General features: G+C 47.0%; 5 protein-coding genes across 15 annotated transcripts in view; all 5 read right to left on the reverse strand.

The window, feature by feature from the left end:
* Positions 1 to 11,253, reverse strand: part of LOC118513524 (ATP-binding cassette sub-family G member 1) — a 28,802-nt gene extending 17,549 nt beyond the window's left edge. The window contains exons 1-2 of one of the 10 annotated variants that reach the window (XM_036059389.1): positions 10,956 to 11,252; positions 964 to 1,280 (exon numbers count right to left, since the gene is read on the reverse strand). In XM_036059389.1, the coding sequence (XP_035915282.1) occupies positions 964 to 1,015 (52 nt within the window). In that variant the 5' untranslated portion in view covers positions 1,016 to 1,280; positions 10,956 to 11,252. Of the gene's footprint in view, positions 1 to 963; positions 1,281 to 1,459; positions 1,918 to 2,317; positions 2,548 to 2,606; positions 2,932 to 4,182; positions 4,471 to 10,955 lie in introns of those variants that run through there. The other 9 variants (XM_036059394.1, XM_036059387.1, XM_036059388.1 and 6 more) reach the window with 9 other exon arrangements.
* Positions 11,254 to 13,123: 1,870 nt separating this feature from the next.
* On the reverse strand, positions 13,124 to 16,605 carry LOC118513527 (hepatocyte growth factor-regulated tyrosine kinase substrate). 2 transcript variants are annotated; one of them, XM_036059397.1, is made up of 4 exons: positions 16,405 to 16,605; positions 16,233 to 16,317; positions 15,896 to 16,160; positions 13,124 to 15,292 (listed from the first exon to the last, which is right to left on the reverse strand). In XM_036059397.1, the coding sequence occupies exons 1-4, from the start codon at positions 16,436 to 16,438 to the stop codon at positions 13,337 to 13,339; spliced, it is 2,340 nt and encodes a 779-aa protein (XP_035915290.1). In that variant the 5' UTR covers positions 16,439 to 16,605; the 3' UTR covers positions 13,124 to 13,336. The 2 variants fall into 2 exon arrangements, with proteins under 2 accessions (XP_035915290.1, XP_035915291.1); XM_036059398.1 differs by lacking the exons at positions 15,896 to 16,160; positions 16,233 to 16,317; positions 16,405 to 16,605 and adding an exon at positions 15,698 to 15,867.
* Positions 16,606 to 16,923: 318 nt separating this feature from the next.
* On the reverse strand, positions 16,924 to 18,469 carry LOC118513534 (tetraspanin-6-like). The gene is made up of 5 exons (XM_036059406.1): positions 18,146 to 18,469; positions 17,966 to 18,074; positions 17,708 to 17,896; positions 17,453 to 17,623; positions 16,924 to 17,378 (listed from the first exon to the last, which is right to left on the reverse strand). Exons 2-5 carry the CDS (start codon positions 18,032 to 18,034, stop codon positions 17,046 to 17,048), a joined length of 762 nt encoding a protein of 253 aa, XP_035915299.1. The 5' UTR covers positions 18,035 to 18,074; positions 18,146 to 18,469; the 3' UTR covers positions 16,924 to 17,045.
* A 126-nt stretch (positions 18,470 to 18,595) lies between these two features.
* On the reverse strand, positions 18,596 to 20,886 carry LOC118513529 (parafibromin). The gene is made up of 5 exons (XM_036059401.1): positions 20,508 to 20,886; positions 20,063 to 20,437; positions 19,270 to 19,986; positions 18,971 to 19,200; positions 18,596 to 18,879 (listed from the first exon to the last, which is right to left on the reverse strand). Exons 1-5 carry the CDS (start codon positions 20,636 to 20,638, stop codon positions 18,701 to 18,703), a joined length of 1,632 nt encoding a protein of 543 aa, XP_035915294.1. The 5' UTR covers positions 20,639 to 20,886; the 3' UTR covers positions 18,596 to 18,700.
* A 480-nt stretch (positions 20,887 to 21,366) lies between these two features.
* On the reverse strand, positions 21,367 to 23,576 carry LOC118513530 (protoheme IX farnesyltransferase, mitochondrial). The gene is made up of 4 exons (XM_036059402.1): positions 23,208 to 23,576; positions 22,662 to 23,028; positions 22,389 to 22,584; positions 21,367 to 22,326 (listed from the first exon to the last, which is right to left on the reverse strand). Exons 1-4 carry the CDS (start codon positions 23,307 to 23,309, stop codon positions 21,468 to 21,470), a joined length of 1,524 nt encoding a protein of 507 aa, XP_035915295.1. The 5' UTR covers positions 23,310 to 23,576; the 3' UTR covers positions 21,367 to 21,467.

Below are 23,576 nucleotides of genomic sequence, written 5' to 3' on the forward strand. Positions count from 1 at the left end.
TTTAGCAAATCAGATAAATCGCATCGACGAACGCTTCTAGGGCACACCGATTCGTCAGACGATGCCAACGGAGATGGATTGATTTATAACGACGGTTTGATTAATTATTATTCCGGATGATGGTTTCGACGAAATGTGTACGCAATACGGCTTAACCGTAGCTTTTGCGACATCGTTCTAATTTAATTTAAAATTTATGAGTCCGACGAAAACAATTACATACGAATAGGGTTCTATGATGTCTGCTCATCTTAAGGGGTTTTTACCCTTGGGATACACCCGAAACCGGTTATCTACCTAGGAAATTCACTAAATCTTCCCAAACATGCACACCATTGCTTCCTGCATGAAGAAGATTTAAATTAATTATCTACCTTGGTGGTGCCTTTCCATCCTCCATTCTTCCGCTAACGCTTACATCCGTCACTGTTTTGCGATCACACACACGCGTACTGACCTCATTCGTAGAATGTCAACAAGACGTGCCTCAAGAGATCTGTCTTAATCTTCCTCATGGAAGATACAAAAAAAAACTGTCCTCACAACGCATTTTAACAACCAACCTCACGAATGTCTACCGATAAGCTAAATCGTACTTGGTTCTCCTTTTTTCCTCATTCCTTATGGTTGCAGACAGAGCGCTTTTTTTTTTCGTCTTCTTTCCACAACCCAACCTTTATCCCCAAAATACGATCACATTGACCTCAGCCACCTTTAGAACCACTTAAACTAATTAATTGCTACCATCCACGAGGTACGCGTGTGCTGAAAACAGTAGAAGCATAGCGTTCAAAGAACGCTAAAAGGCACAACTAAATGACTGCGCAAAATGCGCCCACACACACACACAGAAAAGTAGTGGAAAACAACATCGACCAAGCCTAACCATTCCAAAAAGCGCAAACAGAAATAAACAGATACACCTCATAAGAACCGGCCTCAATTAAACGTCGAAAAACTTACCTCGTTTGCCGGTGGATACCGTATAGGTGATGTTGTCAAAGGTGACATCCATTGCGCGCGAAGGACTGGCTTGTTAGCTTTTGGGGACGTATATGGGCTTTTCGAACAGCAACGATCGTGCGAATCAAACTGGTTGAATTCAACTGGTACACTATACCGTCACTGGTCACTTGTTGCTTTCGGAATGTTTACCATCTATCACTGAGATATAACAGCCGCAGCTATCACTGGCAGATTCACTTGGCGAGTCTATAAATCCGCAACCACTACACAAGTCTTAACACTGGACGGAATGTTCATTACGAATACTGAAAATGCTGAAATGTAATAAAAACTCTCATCGACTGTTTGGAAAGTTCTACGCCGTCTTACATAAGAGAATCCCCTGGAATGATTCCTGCAATTCAAATTAACCGCCTCGTACGGTTGTCACCCGCCGCCATAAACAGATACGTCACATCAACGCAGCTAACAACCAGGCTCCAGATTAGATTACCTGACGCGTACTTGCGAATCTGGCGGCACCACAGTAGCAGGGAAAAGAGAAACGCTGAATCTATTAGCCCGAGAACACTCGCAATCTCCCCTACCGAAGGGTGAGCCCGTGGAACTGGTTCTACTAATTCAGACTGGCCAGGCCGAACCCGCGCGTACAGCAACAATCTATGATCAAGTGCAAACAGCTTTTTTACGTAAACGGCATCAAACCATCATCCCCGCCTGGGGCAACTGGGACGCCAGCGAAGGAATCGATCAAATCGGTGGTGTGTCGCTGCCGTTAGTGAAAAATTTTCCTACGAACGAATTGCGCACTGGCATATCCTAGCAGCTACCGAGTTCCCGCCTCGCGGAGATTGGCGTCACAGAAAGCCGTTTTGTAGGAGAATAAAAATCGATCATACGGTGCTCCGTCTCGGCACCAGCTAAGATCATCGTTATACACCAAAACAAGGAACATGAGCTTAGCTTCAGCTGTTTGGCCAGTGTTATCACCGTACGATCACTTCTAGCGTTTCGTAGGCTTCTTCAAGCCAATCCGCGGGTGACCAACGAACGCGGAAATCATTTCCAAAGCAGAACCTAATGTTCAAACGCGGTATCATTTATACACGCGCAGCGCCGATACGCGTTGGCTATCGCGCGAGCAACCTGTTCACAATGGTACCCCCAAGAACAGTCATCACGCAGCAGCAGCAGCAACAGCAGCAGTAGTTGAAGCGGCTTAGTCGAACAAAACAGGAAGCACTAGCAGACGCCACACAATCTAGTTTGACTAGACCTTCCCGAACAGACGAATCCAAGGTAAACGCTTGGTCTGTACGAAGGGATCGCATACGGAACACTAGGACCTTACCGGTTAATAGGTTCCACCTAGATAGATCGAGGATCGAAGGTGATCTTTTATGTGCGATGAGTGTGATCTGCATCGTATCTGCCGTCTAACGTTGCATTGATTAACTCCGATGACAACTGCTGTCGTAAAGATATAGTATACGCTTTCAGCTTGTAATTGGCCCTTATACTTAAAGCCTGTATCATGTTGTTCCGACAAATGTCTTCTACCACTTCAGAACTCGCCACAGTTTCTATCGATATCACACGCCTTTGTGCCACAAATACTTTCACATTGCCCTGTTCTATACCTCACTGGAAGGGCTTTTTCGCCATTTCATCACCATGACTAGCACAATCGCCACACAAACCTACACCACCGACGTTCCGATCCAAACCAACCACGATCAGCCAGCCTTGTCGGTAATCGGAAAGCAGTCCGCTCGAGCGAAGCGTGAATCACTGCAACGGCGCCGGAGCTGCGAACTGTGTACCGAAATATTTTCGGAACATTCAACCTCGAAAGCTGCTCTAATCTAATTAACAACACTCCGACGGAATTCTAGGTCAGAACGTCCGCTTTTGGCTTGAGCCACAAACCGGGGATGGGGAAAGCTTAAACTTCCAACACAACGCACATGAGAGGCCGACCGCTGCAAGGCCCTGTCCCAAGGGATCTTAGCTATCACTTTCAGCGCAAGGTCACTGTCGGCTGCGTCGAAATGCGTTTCCGATAAGGACCACCACTAATGAGGTGATGCAAAAAGCCTCGAGAATCTTGTAGATGTTGCTAGAATGCGCCTGCTGGCTGTGACTTCCGGCATAGAAAACGCTTCCCAGGAGGAGCAGGATGCGTTGCTCCATCGTTTCGCATGATAACGCAACCAAAGTCGAACCGAGACGGTCGACGATTGTTGGGGTAGGTCGCAGACATCACATAAGAACGCATCGCGTTATCGGTAAACGCAACGACGCTATCGACATGTTCCTTTGGAACGAGGTCACCTCAGTCCGCTTGCTTCTGGCAATATTGGTTTGTCTTCACCGCCCTTTGGCAATCAATAGCAGTACGATGTGCAACACCAGTACAACACACCAGTGCCGCGTGTTCTAATTAATTATTCACTGTCATTCTGGTAAGTTCCGAAGAAAAGGAGTCCAAAGATGGGGGGGCAAACGGACAATCCCGGGGCATAAGACACCGCCATGCCGGGTGCAAAAGGATGCGGCACGTAACCATCTTCCGCCATCGATTGATAACGGCCGTGGAGTCAGAAACAGCTGTGGACTTGCCGACGAATGCGTCATCCAGAAGTGGACGAGATGGTACCTCTTCCTGCAAACATATGCACCCGGTGTGCCGGTTTCGTTCGATCGGTGGGGCTCCCTATCAATGTGGGGCACCAGTCTTTAGTTGCACGGTTATTTTTAAAAATTCGCACACGTAAACAATGACGCTCGGGAATCCGCGCACTAGGTCCCAAAAGAGTCTGAATTGAACCATGAAATTGTATCATCACAAGACGCATTCGTAACACTGGCTTGCTATCTCCAGCACGGGAGAAACGTTCTATCGTCCACTGCCGAGAGCTACAAACGGGACGGGAATCTCTCGATCTCGAACCTCGTGCTGCTGCCGACTACTTCATCACTTGTCCCGATGTGATATCGCGTGTCGCAACCTTTAAGCGTTGCTCTTAATTCAATTAGGCAAAATTGTTCTTTGCTCTGCGCTGCTCCTCCCGGGGCGTTCCACGTTCTTAACACTTAACACGACGCGCTACGATCGCTCCCCGTTACTACCAATCACCGTGCTGACGGTATGAGAAACGACTGCCGTACAGCCAGCACGGTGTGCGACAATCGTTTGGAATTGTGCACGATTACCTGCACTAAAAATAAGACACATTGCGCTACATACGATCGGCGCACGGTGCATCACTTGCGATCGACACTGCCGCGAGTGCAAGTAATGCGAGTTGCATTACCTTCTCAGCCGAAATTTATTCAGCTCGGTACGGTTCAGCGCCAGCTGCTTCACTTCCCACAATGCACAAGCACGACGATGAGGACGACGGTAACACGGCGAAGACGACCGGACCACGAGGTCTTGCAACGGACGTCTCGTCCGGTTTGAGTTTACGCGAGAACTGAGCAACCGCGCCAGTTCCGTTCGACAGCTGACCTGTGCCGTGTGTGCGCGCGCGATTTCTCAGACGTGCGCGGTACTACCCCGTCGAGAACTTGAGCAACGAGCGAGTGTGCTGTGTTTTCGCACCAGCTTGATGGATTCGATCGGCATCGGTGCAAAGACGTCCGTCCAGAAAGCCGTATCTCGACAGTGAACGGCGTTCACTTAACGTGTTGGGCTGTGGAATTGCTGATTCGGTTCCAATCAGTTCTAAGCCATCTTAAGTGCGAGAAGTGTAGGATCATATGCTAAATTTGAACTAATGTCAAACACTTGACCGAACCTCTTCAACTCCCAACTCCGAGATCTTAAGCACCAGAAGATCGTTGTTTTCCGTGTTGCTTGCCAGATTCTTCATCTAACCGAATGCAGGTCAAAAAAGCGGGGCAACGAAACTCACTGACGATGACACTGTTAAAAACAATGTCTCCAAACTGCTATCGGACTTTAGACGCGCTTTGAATATCTTCAGAATATATATTTTTTAATCCAATCTCTTTCTTTTGCTCCATTCCATTCACCAGACACGGCTTCCTGGTTCGGCTCAGTTTCGTGTGCGCTGGTAAGCTTGTGCGAAAAATGTGCAACAATTGAGCTATTTCCTCCCATGCCGCGCCCGACTTGCTCCAAAACGCCGAAATCACCGAAACCGGTATATCTGGTCGGGTCGTTGGCGCCGCGTGGTTGCGAAAAACAATTTTTTTTTTTTTGGGTGAACTTTGTCGGTCAGGCCCTCCAGATGGAGCGTGTTGTTTGTTTCTCCAGGCCTGGGACGCAAAAATTTCGAAAACATTCTTAATATTTTCGTCACACCGGAACGGTAGAAGGTGGTAACGTGGAGAAGATGTTTACAAACCAATTTTTTATTTCCATATGATCGTACTCCGAATCAGTAGTGTAGTGTTTTTTAGTTTTTTGCTTTACATTTTAAATAATTTTACTTCTTTATTTTATCATTCTTACGATGTCAATTCCAAGTTTAAATGAACTATCATTAACTCGAACTATCAATTGTGAGTAATAAACCTAACTAATGATGTACTAAAGCCCCTCAAAAGCGGACCATTTTAATGATATCTATAAGAATGCTATAAGAACTCCCTGCTATAAGAAGAAGTATATTATTTAGAGAACGATTGATCGATTATTTCACTGAGTTGTAGAAAATATTCAAATAATTGATGACATTCAAGCGCCTCAAAGAACAAAGCCCTAGCGCTGTTTAAGCTTATATAGATAACCCTAAATTTTATTTTATAATTAATTGTGTGTTTATCATTTTTGAGTATGCCTTTAAATTGTAATGCAATCATCACATCCTTTAAAATATTATTTACTTCTCTCTATTGCTTACATCCTCATACATCAGACGCCATTTTTGACATCTCTTAATTACTATCTCACTATCGGGTCTGTAAACAGATGTGCCATATGTAAAAAAAGAAGAGATACATTACAACGTACTGCACAGAAATTAACACCTTGAGAGTCTAATGATACTAAAGTACAGTAAAAACATCAAGACTCCCGAATGGACATTCGCTGAAAATGACACTGCATGAGCTGAATGGTGAGAATGGTGATTCACAAGCAAACAATGCTACAAAAAAATGAAGATTTATGATTCATTCAAAGTTCAAACACTGGATTTCGTATAAAACATATAATCAACACAGCAAAAAAGGAAGTTATCACATTTATGCGAAACACACTACTGGGGGACGTGATCCTCTCGAAAGATCTCTCCGTGTCTGGAATAACAGGCAACGTACGCAAGGCAGTATATTGCTCCTTGTTCAGAGTTTTGTTTTGCTCTCTACCAGGAAGGTGTGCATAAGGTCCAGGAATTGCCATCGAACCTGGCCATGACCATGAACGGCCCTGGACTTGAACGTTTGTACGGTTACACAGGAACGATGCGTCCCAGAGTGGACTTTCACTTCTGCCACTGGAGGGCAAAGAGGCAAGCAGATCAAGGAGGAAGGGAGGCAAAAAGGGCTTCCATGAGGTACGTAAAACAAAGAGCGAATTGCGCTCGAAGCGTACCACACACGACAATAGGTTCTAAGTTTGCGACACACGCATTCGACAATTACAGTACTTTAATCGAGCTTTTCCGAGAACCAGGTGACGTACGGGTGTGTGACGTACCTGCCCCCTCCTACCTGTTGGGTGTAGCCCACCTAAACTTCCGCCTGCATTTTACAGGGTATGCAATCAAAGCAGGTTCGCACGCAGCTGGAAACTGTGCACAATCATCAAATTACCTTCCGATCGTTAATGGTATGGCCTGATCTAATACTTCAATCCCTCCCCGGCTGCACTTTGAACGATACGCGCATGACAACAACGGTACAGCCACAGATACCCAACACACACACACATACACAAAAAAACGCCCAAACCAACCTTTAACCCTAAACCTTTGACGGTGCCAGCTTAATGGGAACTACAAACTTCGCCTCCAAAGAACGGGGAAGAACCGGCCAGCCCGCCCGGCTAAGTTATGATAAATTATGCACGAAAATCTGCCACATGCCGGTCCACCACCGAGAGATTTGAGGTGTTTAATTAATGGCCTTGCAATTAGCGACCGTTTGGCAGCGCCGTCTCGCGATCGACAAATTTTGCCCGTACCCTTACATCCTCACAGTGCGCTACTACGGTACGGACAAGCGAGTCCGCGGAACACGTGCGATTGTGTTTTTCTTCGAGAGTCTCCAACCTCCGATCTAGAGTACATTTTAATGAACATCCGCCAGCTAACGATAATGACTTACGCACCCAAACGGATCGACTCCTACCGATCCCTCCTCGAGAGAACCGACAAAACCACCGACAACCACGTGTCCCATTATGATGGGACTCCACCTCGAACAAACACGTTGCTCGTTTATCAAATGCTGGCAAGATATCAAAACAAAACAGCCATCGGTTGGAAGAGGGGCTGGAGGCAGCAGCCGCTGAGGTAAAAAGGGAAAATGAATGAAAAAGCTTCTCGTGTGTAAAGTCATTTTTCCTCGTCCCGTCTGACTTCTTCTTAATACTCGTTTTAATCAGAGGGCAAGGCGCATTAAAACAACGATGACCTTCCGCTGCCGATCGCCAACTAATCGGGCGCCGAGAATGTCGTCTTAGATCAAGTTCCATGACATTTATTATTATCCACAGCGCGAAGGGCGCGTGCACACGCACCGCTGCATCATGCCGGCGATTGATTTGGTGCGAATAAGCGGGTTGTAACGATGTCATAAATCTTTCGCATGGTGAGTAATGGTTTTGATACGGCGCGCGTTTCCTAATATAGGTGGTGCAGGTTACCGGGAGGCTAGAGCGGGTAAAACAATTGACAAGAAATTGCAAACATTTCTAGAGTGCGATTAAATTCTACAACTTTGTACAGGAATCTAAAAATCCTGTAAAATAGTTAAACACCACTGAGGATTAAATTGCACCTAGCCTGATCCTTGAAAGCTAGGAGAGTGACAGTCTAGTTACAAAGTTACAAATATCTTTATTATTCTAGCCATAACCTGAAGGATCGTCAAAGCTAGACAGATCATAAAGTTGCTGAGACCAAAACTAGAAATTACACTGAGATATGACATGACAGATTTCGAGTTCTTGCGGGACGTTAAGTTTAAAATTAAAACGAGCGTTCCTGGCCCTGAATTTGGAAGTGCCCCGTACGGTTTTTATCATTTCGTTGCTTTTCAGTATGTCAACAAGCTATCTCAATATTGAGAACAAAAAAATGTCCTTGTATTCCCCGTGCAGCATTATTCTTAAGACTTTATCAACCTTTCAGAGCCTGACAGATAACTAAAATACTATAGTAAACTCAGTGTACGGAGATCGCTGTATTTTTTAAAAGAAAATCACTCACACACTTACTTATCCATAATTGAAACATAGAACATTGTTGGTTTGTTGGAGATGTCCAATTGAGGCTATACTGCTTCTTCTCATTTGGCATTACTACCTCTAAGGGCCGCCCTGGTAGCTGCGACTGTGGTGATAGACGGTAGGCCCGGGATTCAAATCTCATCTGGGCCGTTCTCCCATGGTAATGTGAGGACTTGACTATCCAACTATGCGGTATCAATAAGACTAGTAAGCCAGAAATGGCTAGCATGACCTTAAGAGGTCGTTAGGACAAAAAAGAAGAACAAAACCTCTGAGGTCTCGGCGATTCTGGCTGCCTGTTGCTTGACCCGTAGTAAGGCAATTCAGTCCTGCGTACGGGAAGGTTGTCTGAAAGGGAGTGAAGAACGACGACCCATACTATATTCCACACATAGGGACATATTATTCCCCGAATCAATCATCCGAGAATTTTTTTTTCCCAAGGCAAAATGAAAAGAGAGTAGCTGGACTTCCCCACCATCGCACTAGTTGTTCCCATCAACTGTAAGTCGCCATCTCTATCAAAACAAGCTTAATACTGATGGCTCATCGAAAAGTTACAGCTGCTATTCGATCAAGATCGTCATTTGTTTCTAACATTATTTTTCACGTTACTGGTTCGTTTTCCCATGCTGGTCAGGTCATTCTCATCATAAATAATTGTACTATTTTTTCTCTTATCGGGCGAATCTACGAACTGCTTGATTTGTTGGCTGCTTGTTATGGTTCATTAGAATTGCGTGTTTATCGCGTTCCGGATAATGGTTCCTTATTGCTAGAGGATCGCCTGTCATTAAAATCAAACCTTAGGGAAGTAGTAAAGAAAGGCTGAAAAGATCATGTCAACGTACAGCAAGTATTGTAAATAATCGGCCAATTAGCTTAGATAAACTAATACCTTACCACTCAAATATACTCCCACCCAACGATCGTATGGCGAACGATTCAATTAGGAAGCGATCACCGGTCACGATCGCGCTCTGGCGCTGGGTCCCAAAACCTCAAAACGGCACATTGCACAACGCTCGCACGTACCACCGACCGGCCACCAGCACACAGCAACCTACTTTTCTAACTCCAACCCGACTGCGGACGGAGGGTACCGGCGAGCCCGCGGAAAATGCCGACGAAAAACTACTTTCCATTTTCATCCCACAGCACGGAGACACGGTTACCATCTTGCACAACACACACACACACACACACACACGGAGCAGGGTGGTCCATAATGGAGTGGAAGTGTGTGGCGTTCGATGCGTTCCGTTCCTACAAACGACACGGTGACACTGTTCGACTCCCGCTCGCATTGCACCATACACCCGGGGCCCCATCGAGACAGCCGTCCGGGAGCCTGCTGGAACCTCCAAAATTTCGCAATCTGTCTTGTCCAAAAGCGCTCGTCGTGTGTGCACCGAAGCTCGCTTGTACAAGCGCCCATAAACCATCAGGTCGTAGTACCGGGCACGCCGACTTGGCGATCGATGCTTGCAGGTGCGCCCTCCACGCGGACGGATCTGCTGGTGGGAACGGGAAAAACCGCATTCGCGCTCGGGTTTCCATTTATTTTTCTACAGTTTAGGACATCTTGCCAATAGTGCGACGGATAGTGGCTGCTACACTCTCGTATGGCTCTGGTGAGCAGACAGAAGCAGGTGGTATAAGATACTCACTTCCACGTTCTGGCATTCCATAGGAGTTCATTAAGGAGAAGGGGCGACGTGTTCTGGTTGGGTGTGCGCGATTGGTAGGCGCGAAATGCCAAACGTTGGATCCCCGTCCCGACGTTCCGACTGGTGCCAAACCTAACACGACCGCAGACCGATTTTGAGTGGGGAGGCAACTGTCGACTGCATCCCACTGCGGTTAGGCCATTGCCCAATTTTGCGTTCCTTGTACGGTGTCGCGGAGTGTACCCGTCTGCATAGGGACCCACCATTTATCGGGTTACAACGCGATTGCAATTGATTTACGGCATGCTTGCTGCGCACTTGTGCATCGCACCACCCGACACCAAACGAAGTGGCAATATTTCTGAATGACTTTAACCTTATCAGCGGGCTGGTGTGGTGATCGTAAGAAACTTTGCATTTTATGATGAAACAAAAGTCTAACCTCTTTAATAAGTATTTTGGGCTTATTATGAACTGTCATAAAAAAGCAAATGTTGCAGGTTTTTTGAAGACCATTAGTACATTAAAAAAATATTTTAAATTTTTAAAATGAACCTCCAATCTCAAATTGTAAATACTTAGACACACGTTCCAACCACGATCACGTGTAACGTGCTCATCATGACATCAGACTTAACGCTATCAATTTAGACGTCCTTCGCCGTAAACTACCTTGAGTCGAAATAGGCCAATGTTGGATTAGTTTCTGCACAAATAAATCCCTATCAGTTCGATAATGCCTCAACTGATTCATCTGGTCGCGCGTCCTTCCATTTTAAATGTCTCCTAATCAGCTACTATTAATCTCCGACACTTCTCACTGGCTAAAGGGTTATGTCCTACGGTTTGCACGGTTATTTGACTCCAAGCTACTACAAGAATTTGCTACTTACCTGATTGATCGACAAAACGGCTAAGGTAACGAGACTTGATCACAGCACAAGAAATTGCTAAGCTCTTGCTCAAGCATTCAGCAAGAAGCGGCATACTGATGGGCGCCGAGTACCGATTCCTTTATTCCGTTTAGTGTATGCTGCTTCCCGGCCGAAGATTTCGCACCTGCTGTCAATGGCCTAAGCCGCCGTCTCAAGGATGTTCGTAACCGTTCCGGTACGACAAAGACGCGCACCATTCACTCAGATCTCGAACCGGCAGACCAAAGGAGAGCTGCCACTCCATACCCCACCCACCCCATCCGGCTGAAAATCACCCTCATTACTGCAAGACAATCTGGCGGAAACCCGTGCTCGATCCACGCGGTTCGGTCCGCGTGAAAGTTATAGACTTCGTGATGCGAATGACTGATAACTCACGCGACCCGCACCGCGACGCCTGTAGCCGTGATCGATCGAGATAAGGGATGTCGAAACGAAAAACAAACAAAAAAGTGACACAATGCGAGACGGACGTGACCAACGTGCACCAGGATCTCGCGTCGATCGGATGCAACCGGGGGTGGATTGATGTATGATGGTTTTTTTTCTCTCTACTTCATAAAAATCTAACCAAGCTGTCCATCTCGTTTCCTCGGCAATCTCGGCGAACAGAATTGCAAGCGCGGACGAAACAATGAAAGTAAGTTTAATTACTTCACAGCACAGGCTGTGCGTGCTTATTTGCGGTTAGTTGACTTTGTTGCCCCCATAACAAGCTGTTGAAGAAAGATGCTTCATAGATACTCGCGAGATAAGTTTGTGATGTGAATTGCAAACTTTAGGGCATGTCGTTTGATAAAAAAATGCAAATTTTTGATAATTTTTTTTAAGTATTTCAGAAAATATTTTGATGTATAACCTGTTATGGCAGTATTTTTTACATGAAAATGAGAGTGGAAGCTTACAGTTAACAGTGGGCGGCTGCCTGGTATTTTTCAGGGGGCTCGTCATTCAAGGGCATTTGTCGTCAAAGGTGCGATATCCTCCAAACTTTTTCATCCCTCGTCTACGAAGAGACTTTTTAGGTGAGCCCTGATGTACTAAATGACCTCGTCTTTCGAAAGACCTTCATCATCGTAAAGGACGTAATGCCTGATTCTGATGATCAAAAAGGCTTCATCTGCAAAGAAAAGGTTACCTACTAAAACACCATTTAATCAGAGAAGTCTCGTGATCCTTCGTTTACCAAGAGATTTTGTTATCGAAGTCTTTTCTACCAAGAGACTCCAAGGTCATAAGAGCCCCAAGTATCAAGTATATCTATCTAGAGACCTCGTTGAGGTTTTCTTCATCCAACTTTCATGTACTAATAGACCTTGTAGTGAAATAGAGATCTTGTCGACGAGCATTAAAAGAACTCTCTGTTGAAAATGACAGCTACCAGGAAGCCTCGTAGTAGAAAGTGCCTTCCTGGTAGCTGTCATTTTCAACAGAGAGTTCTTTTAATGCTCGTCGACAAGATCTCTATTTCACTACAAGGTCTATACAAGAAGGACATCGTCGTTCCAAGAGATCGTTTAATCAAAGAGACCTCGCCATTCTAAGGGCCTGGTAAGTGCCTGATACACCATGAATTCCCGTCATCTATCAAGCCTCGTGTATTAAGAGACCTGGCACACTAAAGGACCTTTTCACCCACGTTATATATGTCAAGTGAGCTCATAGTTGAAATGGCCTAGCTTTTGAGTCTAATAGGCTAACGAGAGCCTCGTTGGCCCTCGTAGTTAAAAATCCACTGTAGTTCCACTGTAGTTAAAAATCCTTACGAATAAAAAAAAGAGCTACGCTTTCGATTTAAGGGCCTGTTTGTGGTTCATCTACAAAGAAACTTCAACGGGAAAGGTCTACCAAGGTACGTCGTGATCGACCAAAAGATCTCGTAGTCGTCGCATCATCGTCCTATCGTCGAAGAGTTCTCATTTTCACATGGTTAAGAGTTCCGGTTTTGCAAAGCTATCCCGCCACAAGCCGCGTCAAGCCTGGACTATCACACTGCAAGCAAGTACGATGAAAGCTCTACAGGCGAGGAACCTTTTACCACTTTTATAACATTCGATACATAATTACCAAATACGTTTTTTAAAGGTACTTTTTAAAAGCTTTTACTCAATAATAACATCCACTTCTTAACCTGTCATAGTAAGATTTATTTTCATTATCATATCATGTGGTTCGGTACATAATTATTTTGCGCTTACGCAGCAGTTTGACAATAACGAAGTGTTTGCATATAATAAAGGGAAAATAGAACGAAAAAGCTCTGAACAGACAGCTCCACTGCTTGTAATAGTTGATACTTGATGGGCATTTCCGTCTAGCTTCTTCTACCATTCCTTTCTTTAATCAAAGCTTATTAATTCGGCCGTAGCTGGTTCAGGATTCGAGGCTGCGGGTTGCGCTTGCGGAGGTGGTGGAGCGGCTACCGGTGCTGCTTCCGGTGCCGAAACTATCGGCGCGGGTGGAGGAATCTGCACTACGGGAGGCATCGCAACCGGTGGAGGAATCTGTCCCTGTTGCTGTTGTTGATGCTGCAGATCGTTCGGCGGTTGCATTGGGTTGCCGCCCATTAAACCGGCCTGCTGCTGAGTTGGGGGTGGTAATTGTTGTGGTTGTTGTTGGGGATGCTGCTGCTGTGGATGTTGTTGTTGCGGCGGTGGTTGCTGCTGCGGCTGCTGCTGTGGTTGAGGTTGTTGTGGAGGGCCCATCATGGGTGCCCCTGGCATATGGCCGCCGCCAGGCATATTCATGGCACCCGGTGGTGGCACCTGTCCAGGCATTACATTCATCCCGGGAGGAATAATGCCAGGTCCACCGGGTGGCGGTTGCATCGGGCCTTGCTGCATTGGAACCTGTCCGTCCGCACCCGGAGCGGTTGCACCAGGCATTCCGTACTGTCCGGTGTGTTGGGGTGAAAACATTTGTTGCGGTGGCTGCTGCTGCTGCTGCTGCGGCTGTTGTTGATAGTGTGGAAGTGTACCGTTCGTTGGAGGCATTGGACCGTACGGTCCATATCCCGGTCCCGGATAACCACCAGGCACTCCTCCAACATGCACAGGCGATCCCTGTGGTCCTGGTCCCGGTGCCGGACCAGGCGCCATGAACGGGAATGCCGTTCCCATGCGATACTGGGCCTTCTGCTGCTCCTGACGCATTTGCATCTCACGCTCTTGCTCCTGAATGCGTTGCAAAGCGACCTGGCGCTGGTACTGCAGATATTCCTGCTTCTTCTTGCGCATAATCTCCAGCTTCTGGGCCATCTGCAGCTGTCGCTGCCGTTCCTGTTCCTCAGCAATGCGCTGCAACTTCTCCTGATGCTCCTGCCGCAACACATCCAGAGCGGCGCGCGAATCCTTGATCTGCGTCAGCTTGTCCTGCAGCTGCTCGTACCACATGCGCTTGTCGTCCATGTCCTTAATGAACGTGAGCAGCCGGGCATGCAGCGAGGTCAGATTCATGAACAGCGTTTGTACCGAACTGTCGCACGAAATGCTCCGACCCCGGCTCGAGTTCGATTTCATGCGATTCACAAAGATTTCCACCTGCGTTTTCATCATGTTGGAAAACTCGTCAATCTCCGCGTCTTCCGGTGCGCTCTTGGTCAGAAGGATCGGCTGCATCGATGGCATCGGGCTTGGCATCGGGCTCGGTGCCGATGGCGAGGCCGGCGAATCCATCACCTGGCGCTGCTCCCAATAGTTGCGATTCAGATAGCGTGCCAGCTCCGGATCGGCCGGCGGTTCTTCAACAGGCGACGGGCTTCGTTTGACCTGCGCCTGGGGCGTTTGCGATTCCGGTGATTCCGGTGCCTTGTGGAACGTGACCCGACGTGCCTGAACTTGCTGCTTGGTTTCCGCTTCCGATTGGCTCAACGCAAGGGCCAGCTGGAGTTCCTCCTCTTCCCGCAGCTCTTCGTCCGTCTTGCGTGCCGGACCCTGTGCCTGTTGGGCAAGCGAGCTGGTCAAATATTCGGCCGGCAAATCTTCTTCCTCAGTAGGTTTCTTCGTAAGCGTTGCGGTCGGTCGCTGCAGTTGAGCGTAGCATCCGTCACATACGCGCACCTCCTTCTCAATGCCAAACTTGGGCAGCGTGCTGTTCTTCGACGAGCACTGGGCACAAAAGACCTGTCCACAGTTGCGGCAGTGATGCTTGCGCACGGTGAACGTAAACTGCGATCGGCAACGGTGGCAAACGTCTCCATCAACCCAATCGGGGGCAATGTCCGAGGAAAACATTGCATCCGCTTCCTTCAGCTCCGGGAACTTATGGCCCTCCGTTTTCAAAATGTTCATCGTATCCTGTTTGGGGGGATATAGGAGAAGAAAAAAAGTTAGCACAAGAATTAAGCAAATATTTGCACTTGAAGATGTCAGAGACAATGAATCGAGACAAAGAGCTGTGGTCGTTACACGGCGGTTACACGAGTGTAAGGACGCTTTCTCTGTAAATATGAAAATTTGATTTATCTACTGTAAAGTTAACCAAAGTCTGCATTTTCTAGGTTGTTAACACTGCACTTTACAGTTTTCTCGTTCTTTGTTGTGGTGTTTCTGGGCCTAAAATCGAAACAAAATCGTTTAAAATCTTCCTTCCTTCCTTGCAATTGGTAGCGTAAATGATAACAGCACAATATTTACTGCATTTTACAATGCAAGAGTTAGAAAAATTATCACGAAACAACAACATTTTCATGTAAACCCTACCGTCATTTTCAACTTCACACCGATGATTCAGCCCGATGTTCCCTGTACACTAATCCAATTACACCGAGCACCAACACAGACCGTAGCGGGGTGCAAACTGCATACGAATGCGTGTTCCTTTCGCGTTCGACCGCCACCAAACAACTGTCAACTCGCGGCTGATGCGCAAACAAACACAGCACACCAACCCACCCTTACCTTTATCGAGCGATACTTTATGGTGGACCGGAACGCGTACGCCCAGGCCTGTATAAGCTCCAGCATCTTCGCCCTCACTTCCTCGTGCTTCGTAGTGTTGACCAGCGTCTGGAACATCTCGCAGTTGGCCTTGTTCGCGATCTCGTCGTGCACGGGTGTACCGCAGTTCTTTACGATGCTTTCCAGCGCCAGCAGGGCGTACATGGCCGTGATCGGGTTCGGCGATTGCATCTTCTTTTTCAGCGCCTGCACGGCATACTTGGCACTGGAAGTAAATGCTACTGGTTAGGAATGTCCAGCCCAACTCGACACGGTGCTCGCCGTGCTCTGTACTCACTTCACATCGCCCTGCCGGATGGTGTCACAGATGACCAGTATCGCCTGCCAGTCCGGTTCCAGGTTAAGGTTGCTGGTAGCATTTTCTAAATGCAAAGAGCAAGCAAAACATTATTTTCACAATTGGGGCTACTGTTCCCGTGTTTCTCGCAGACTGCTCCTCCTTCACCTACCCAAACTTTTATCAAACACGGATGTACGAAACATTCTGCGTTCTGCTACGGTTTCGCTAAATCGAGTAAATATGCGTTTGCTGCCTATCGTGCCGTTCGATCAGGCCAGTCCAGGAAATGACTCAAAAAACACAGATGATTTTGCTTTCTTTTCGATCCAGCGGAGGATGACGTATTTACGAACGGATATTATTTCAGATTATTTTTTTTATTTTGATAAGCAAGCCACTGACAGGTCGTTTGCGATTGTGTGCGTGAGATCGCCTTCTGCCAGTGTCAAACCGACAGCTGACATCGGGCAGTTGACAGTTTTATTCAAATTAACCGTTTTATGGTATTTTATTGGTAATTAAACTGTGAAAATGTGTTCTTCGCCCTGTTGAGCTTTTAACTTTAAATTTTAATGTGTGTATTTAGAAGAATAACTCATTTTACTCCTTCGTTTACTCATTTTACTACTTCCTTCGTACACTAGTACAGATTGGAGTTTGGAAAATAAAAGTATCAGTTGGAAGTTGCTAACTTATTGTAACTCAAGCAAAAGCTTCATTTATTCCATTGTTATCTCAACATTTTATATTAATACCCTCCAATCCTTAACGCTAGAGCAGCCCAACAATCCAAAGCTTTGCATTTTAATCTCAATATTTTGGTTTCTCGGTCATGATAGGCTCCGGCGCCGTTACTGGGCCCGGACTCATTCCGGCTTCCCTCAGTCGCCGCTTGTACAGCGACAACCGGGCTCCCATGATGATGGCCGTAATGATACAGACCACCTGAAACACGATAATAATCGTCGTGCCGGTCGCGATCATGTGGATGCGAGAGCCTATAAAATCAGACATCGGTGAATGGCAGCCACGTTCGTGGGGCATACAACCGTCCTCAAAACGACGGCAGCAAGAGTTCGGTAGCTCTCGATCAGGATGAAAGTTACTCCAGTCGACGTACGATTGAATACCGCAGCAATGCATCTTGTTATGGGGGAGAGAAAGGATACATTAATATTAGTTTAAACTTCACCGAACAATATTCTTTCAATACGAACCGTCGTTTGCATATGGTTGAAGCTGGAACGCATAAACCTATCGGAATAAAACTCCTGTATGCCAATGTTCATGCGCCGGGTAAGCATGCTATCCACCCGGTTGTACATCGAGAATGCGGCCGATGCAAGGATGATCTCCAGGATAACAACCAAACTGAACATTCCCGCGTACTGTAACAAACAAAAAAATCCCCGAAAAACGGTTAGTTGTTTGTAGTAAACCTACGGCTTCACACTCAACACCACCATACTGACCAAAAATATCATTATCACATTTTCGAAAATAATACCAGCAAAGCCGAAAATGGATAGGAACACTAGCACGATACCGACCGCTATCAGGAAGTGAGTCGCACGCACAAAGTCATTGTCAATGAAGACGGTGTAGGTTGCGAACAGTCGATGTAACACCGCACCAACGACGATTTGAATTATTTCAATCACCTGCAGCGAAACGGAAGTTTTGTTTAAACGATCCACTGTCCAGATTTATCTTTACGAAGGTTAACTTACAACACACATGAACGTTAGCATCAAGATCAGATACTTGATCATGTTCAGTGCCTTGCGGGAGGCATGCATTCTGAAGGGTTTTCAATCGTTCCGTTCCACCGAAGAATGTCTGCAAACACAAGGTGAACCTCTTTACCACCAATCCAATGCTGCTAAACTTTTCGTTACCAATTTTCCTACCGTTTGTTAGGACGCAAAACCACAATCACAACCGCTTTTCGCTGATGCGCCACAATCAGCTCTGTTCTGTTCGCGTTACATTCGAGCGCGGATCAGCACCAGAATTGCCGAAAACGAGCAAAGATAATCGCTCCCGAGACTTCCACATGCCTAGTGCAAAACCTTTTACCCGAAGGCTTCGCGTATCGAGCGCTTTATCTGCACATTTGCCATTGTGCGACGCGTCCTGGCCGATATCTTAATCACCTTCGCTTTAATCCCACCCAGCTTTCGGGTCGAATTTATCAATTTTAACGAGACTGCTACTCTCGGTGGTGAAATTGTTTGCGCTCGATTTGTCATACACTTCATTCTTTACCCCCGATGCGAACCCTTCGGGCGCAGTTTCTTTCTGCAGTGCTGTGTAAAGAGGTTCTTTCGGCAAAAGCGAATGCTACCAAGTCCGCCCGATGAGCTTTTAAAAATAATTCCTATCGTTTTTATTGCGCTGCTCCAGCGAGTCCGCATTCGTGCGCTAGTAGTGTATTGCTGTTACATCGCTTCTCTGGTGGTCATTTAGAATCGAAGGTCCGGTTTGTACTTGGTCATGTAGAGGTCCAGCTTCTCCCAGAACGCCATCAGACACGCCTTGTCCAGATGGCGCTTCGTTCTCGAAATGTTCAGCACCGTCACAGCCCATTTGGCCACATTTGCGTCCAGCTTGAGATCGTCGTACCGTAGATGAAAGGCAGCGACTGAAAAGGAGGATGATAATCGATCGAATCGATTTAATGTGTTCTTGTACCATTACGCTAGAAATAACCCCGTTTGGAACCCGATAGCTACTTTTCGAAAATATCTCCACCGGATTGCCATCCCAAGGCCAGCCCTTAAACTGCCACGCCGGTCCCATAACGAATACGGCCACCACCCGGTTCCAATCGTGCGCCGTCAGCTTCGATGGGTTGTCTATCACACGATACGGAACGGTCAAATTGCCCGCCTTCTGGCGCTGGATCAGCACTTCATTTTCGCGCGAACATCCGCCTCTCTTCTTTTCGTCCGTAGTAACGAACCTAAAACGAAAGCACCATGTCAATCGTTACTCGCTGACTTGACCCGTTACCATGACCACCGACACTTACTTCAGATCTTGCAGCACATCCCGCGCATTGTACATCGTAATCAAGCTAGTCGTCGCCGCCGGTATGATGATGATCGGTGTGCGTGATGTCCGCTTATTTGCCGCGTTCTGTGCCAACAGCCGTGCCTGGGCCGTTGGAATCAGTTCCTTTGGCCGTCCCGGTGGCATACCGGCCGACAGGTTATTGTTGCTGGTGCTGTTGTTATTGTTTAAACTGTTTTGCTGTGCCTTATTCTGACCGGCCGAACCCTGCGTTACCAGCTTCAGCGACATACCGTGGTACGTACCCATGGTGTCGATCTTGAAACCTTCCGTCTCTTCCTTCTGCCTGTTGAACCGTTCCTGATCGTAACGATTGTACTGCGTCGGTTGGGGCTGCGGACGATTGACTCGGGGCGGTTCGGGAAGCTTGACCGGCTGTGCCTGTGGACGGCCTCTACCTTCCTCCCGGTTTTTGATGCTCTGCAGTATGGCGAAAATGTTTTTGGCAAATATCTTGCCATTGCTTTGCAGGATGGTTGTCCTCGTGCGCCACTGCCGTTCGCGGCTAACGATATCCTTCGTGGAGTCGACGTCAAAGTCGAGAATAACGCGCAAATCGGGTCCCACGCCCATCGCATCGTCGTTGTCGGTACGTTTGATTGTGACCTTCTTGTTTGCCAAACGTTTCGCTTTGATAGCAGCAATTTTCTCCACCGACATCGTTTCCGAAAGAGATCTGCAAGAAGGGGGAACCGTCGGTAAAGTAAGTAAGAAATCACCCTCAGGAATGACCTTCTACAGCTTAAACATACTTAATGTTGTCTATGTTCACCGATGCTTCCTTCTTGTTCACGTCTAACCGAGCTGCCAGCTGTTCCTTCACCTTCTGCACCTGTGTGTCCTCGTACCGGGCCTTCTTCGCCAGGCTGTCCAATCCGTCCGACTCAGCCGGACGCTTGATCTGCGTCGGAATTTCCAACGGGGCACTTTTGTCGATACTGGCACAGGTGTTCGTTTCGCCATTAAGATACTGCAGCAGCTCCTTACGATCCGGACGGTTGACGGCCGGTATGTCCTCGGCAGCGGCCTGTCGAACGTACACCGAATGCTGCAGCCCCACATTTTTAAGTATGTACAACAAACACTCGAGCGTGTAGTACTCCTTCGGTGCACCCTTCTTTCCAGAACTGTAAACAAACAAAACAAAGGGCGTTCTAGTACGGGAAGGGACGCAAGGGAAGCCGTCCCCCAGCTTACCCATATTTAAGGTAGTTGGTTTTCACGTTTTTCGGCCAGCTGAATTCACCAAATATGATCTGACCATCCCGTTCGATGATTTCTTTCTTGTTGATGTTGTATTGACGCAGCAAACTTAGCGGATCGGCCATAGCTAGGGATTACACTCGCGCTTGGGGTAATACAAAGCTCACACGGAAGGTACCGGCAGTGGGGATAACCTATGTCCTACACGATACGCAACTATACAATTTCAACTACTCTTAGCGCGGCACGTATGCCACGAGCCTATCTTTACTATACACAACCGATACAACTAGACTTTTTTAAACACTTTTTGTAAAGAGAAATACACGCACTACGCTTCTATTATTCTTTCAATGGCGTTTTATTTGACGTTTTCGCATTCGGCAACAACATTTGGATAGTGGTCGATCATCGGATCTGCGCAGAGCAAATAAAATGGCACTTTAGAGAATAAATAATTTATTTTATCATACTTGTGGTTTATAAATAAGCTATTTAGTATTTAAACATGATTTATTTGAATAGATTTTGCTTTTTTAACTGAAGAAAAATAATTTTAAATCTGAAACCGTTCGTAGCTGGTGCTAGTTTTATGGACGAGGCTAAAGAGTTTCATGATTTTTAAATTGTGCCCATATCATGCTATCAAAGCTTGGCTTTCATTTGCTTATTTCAATCCTTTTATTTCTAATAAATAACTAACTAAAGGCAAGTGCAAACTTAAATATAAATTACTTTGGCCGGCTGGTTGTCCGTACATTGTGCGAAAATCAACAACGATTCATTTACAGCCAGTCGCGTGGACGACAATTTTCTCCTTTCCACTCCTTTCTATTGCTGAAAACGTGGGAAATATTTTCCTTTCTTCCGACATTTTATTGATCATTGATTCTATATCACTTCGTAAATCTAGCTCCTTTGTACAATAGCATCTCTGTCGTAGCATTCATCCGTTCAAAGCTTTTGCTTGCCTGCCGTAGGAAGTACAGTGGCCACGTTCGATAGCAGGCTATCTTCGATCGCCTTGATGCTTCCAGGGGATGGTGTTGAAGCTCCAATGTCGGCCACAATATTTGGTACCAGGTATTCACTACCTTCCTCGCCTTTCTTTGCACCTCCACTCACAAGCACACCCGTAGCCATGGCACCATCCGCGAGACCACCTTCCAGTTCCACCGCATCGCTCTTGCCGTCCTCTCTAAACAGCCAATGCTTTTTGTTCAACAGAAACAGTGCCATCAGCAGGGGCAAGTGCAGCAGCGAGAAGCGGAACAACTTCCGGGAGCTTTTGCTGTCCGCTTTCTGATGAAAATCGTACGCTAGGTACGCAAAGTACGCATTCAGAGGAAGTGTTTCCAGTGCGAACCAAACGTTCGTTACGTCCAGAACAGGGGCGAGCAGCGAAAGACCCGTAATAAAACCGGTATGGCGAAGCGAAACACGTGTACAGAGGGCCGGATGGGAGTTGGCCATCATTTTGTAGCCAGCCTTCAGATATTCCGGCCGAATATTCCACGATAGGGCGTTGAAATGGGGAAACTGCCAGCAGTACAGCAAACCGGCCAGAATCCATGCACCGGCGCCAAGATCTCCGCCAGTACAAGCGGCCCAACCCATCAGTGGAGGGATGGCACCGACAACCGATCCGACCCAGGTGTTCAAAATACTGTACCGTTTCATTGGGGTGTAGATGCTGGTGTAGAGGATAAGGTTGGCGGCGCCCAGTGCGGCCGTCATTTCATTCACACCGAAGTAAAGCATACTGCATCCGACCGTGCTCGCACCAAGCGCAAATCCGACCGCGTGCATTCGGCTAAAAAGAAGGAAACATAAGTTGGCTGTTCGACACATTTATCATGCTTCGTTAACGCTTACGAAAGATATCCTTTTACGAGCACGCGATTGCGCGTGCGGGCCATTTGAGCATCGAACGAAGTTTCAATGACCTGGTTGATGGAATTGGCCGCACCCGAAACGAGTGTTGTACCAGCGGAACATAGCAGAAACGTTCCCAGCTCGAACGATCCCGGTGCCATCGCATATCCGGCCATCGCGGTCAACACCACAAGAGCTGCAATGGAAACGGTGTGTTACTGCGCTGTGCATCTCATTTACCATTTGCGCATTCCATCGTCTATGTACACTTACACGTCAACCGGATCTTTGATAGCATTAGATAGTGATAAATCAACCGACTTAAGCCAGGAAGAGACGTCACGGAGGCAACCACGGGTTCCGTCGCTCCATCTTCACTGCTAATTTTTCCACTTTTCCTAACCGTGCTTCCCGCCGGCAAACCAACCGATTTACTAATTTCACTAACTAACGCTTTCGCGTCCACTACGGGCGGTACTACGGACAGTGGGACAGCCAACGGGATGGCCACCGGTCGATGCACCGGAGATGTTTTTGTCGCATCGCTACTAAACTGTGCGGAATCGGTGTCATTGCTTCCGCTATGCCGCTTCCTGATAGCGTACAGGTGTACCGCGCTCGATGTTGCGCCAGTTGTGTCCTGCAAGGAACATAAATATAGACAAACAAACAAACAAACAAACAAAAAAAACGGTACGTAAGAAGCCAAGAATAGAGCCAAACCCTTGTTCAAGGTAATTTCGTCACACGAGAAGGACTCATCGATTGGTGGTTACACAATCAAAACAACATCACGCACTCATCTCCCCGTGTACTTACCAACCGAGTGCAGAAAGCGAACGGAGGACGACCGCTGATTCTGGGCCCGGATTGACGCACTAGGTCGCACCATAATCGCCCGTTTGCGAGGAATTTATGCATTACACTGGGCGGAACAACACTGGGAGCATTTTATGTTGCTGGTTAGCAACAAATACGAACGGACGGACGGTGCTTTTCCACGCACCTACAATTCCATCGTTCGTCCCGGCACACTCTGTTTTGCTACCGAGCAACGTGAAGAGAAAAGGTTACCGCACGTGAAAATGCAGCTGTCAGAAAGGGGTGAAAAATCGATGAAACGTGTAGCTCGATTCGGGGAGGATAACATTTCTGATATGGATGCTAAATAGAAGAAAAATGCTTTAA

Source organism: Anopheles stephensi, chromosome 3 (genome assembly GCF_013141755.1).
Source record: "Anopheles stephensi strain Indian chromosome 3, UCI_ANSTEP_V1.0, whole genome shotgun sequence".
Taxonomy (NCBI): Eukaryota; Metazoa; Arthropoda; class Insecta; order Diptera; family Culicidae; genus Anopheles; species Anopheles stephensi.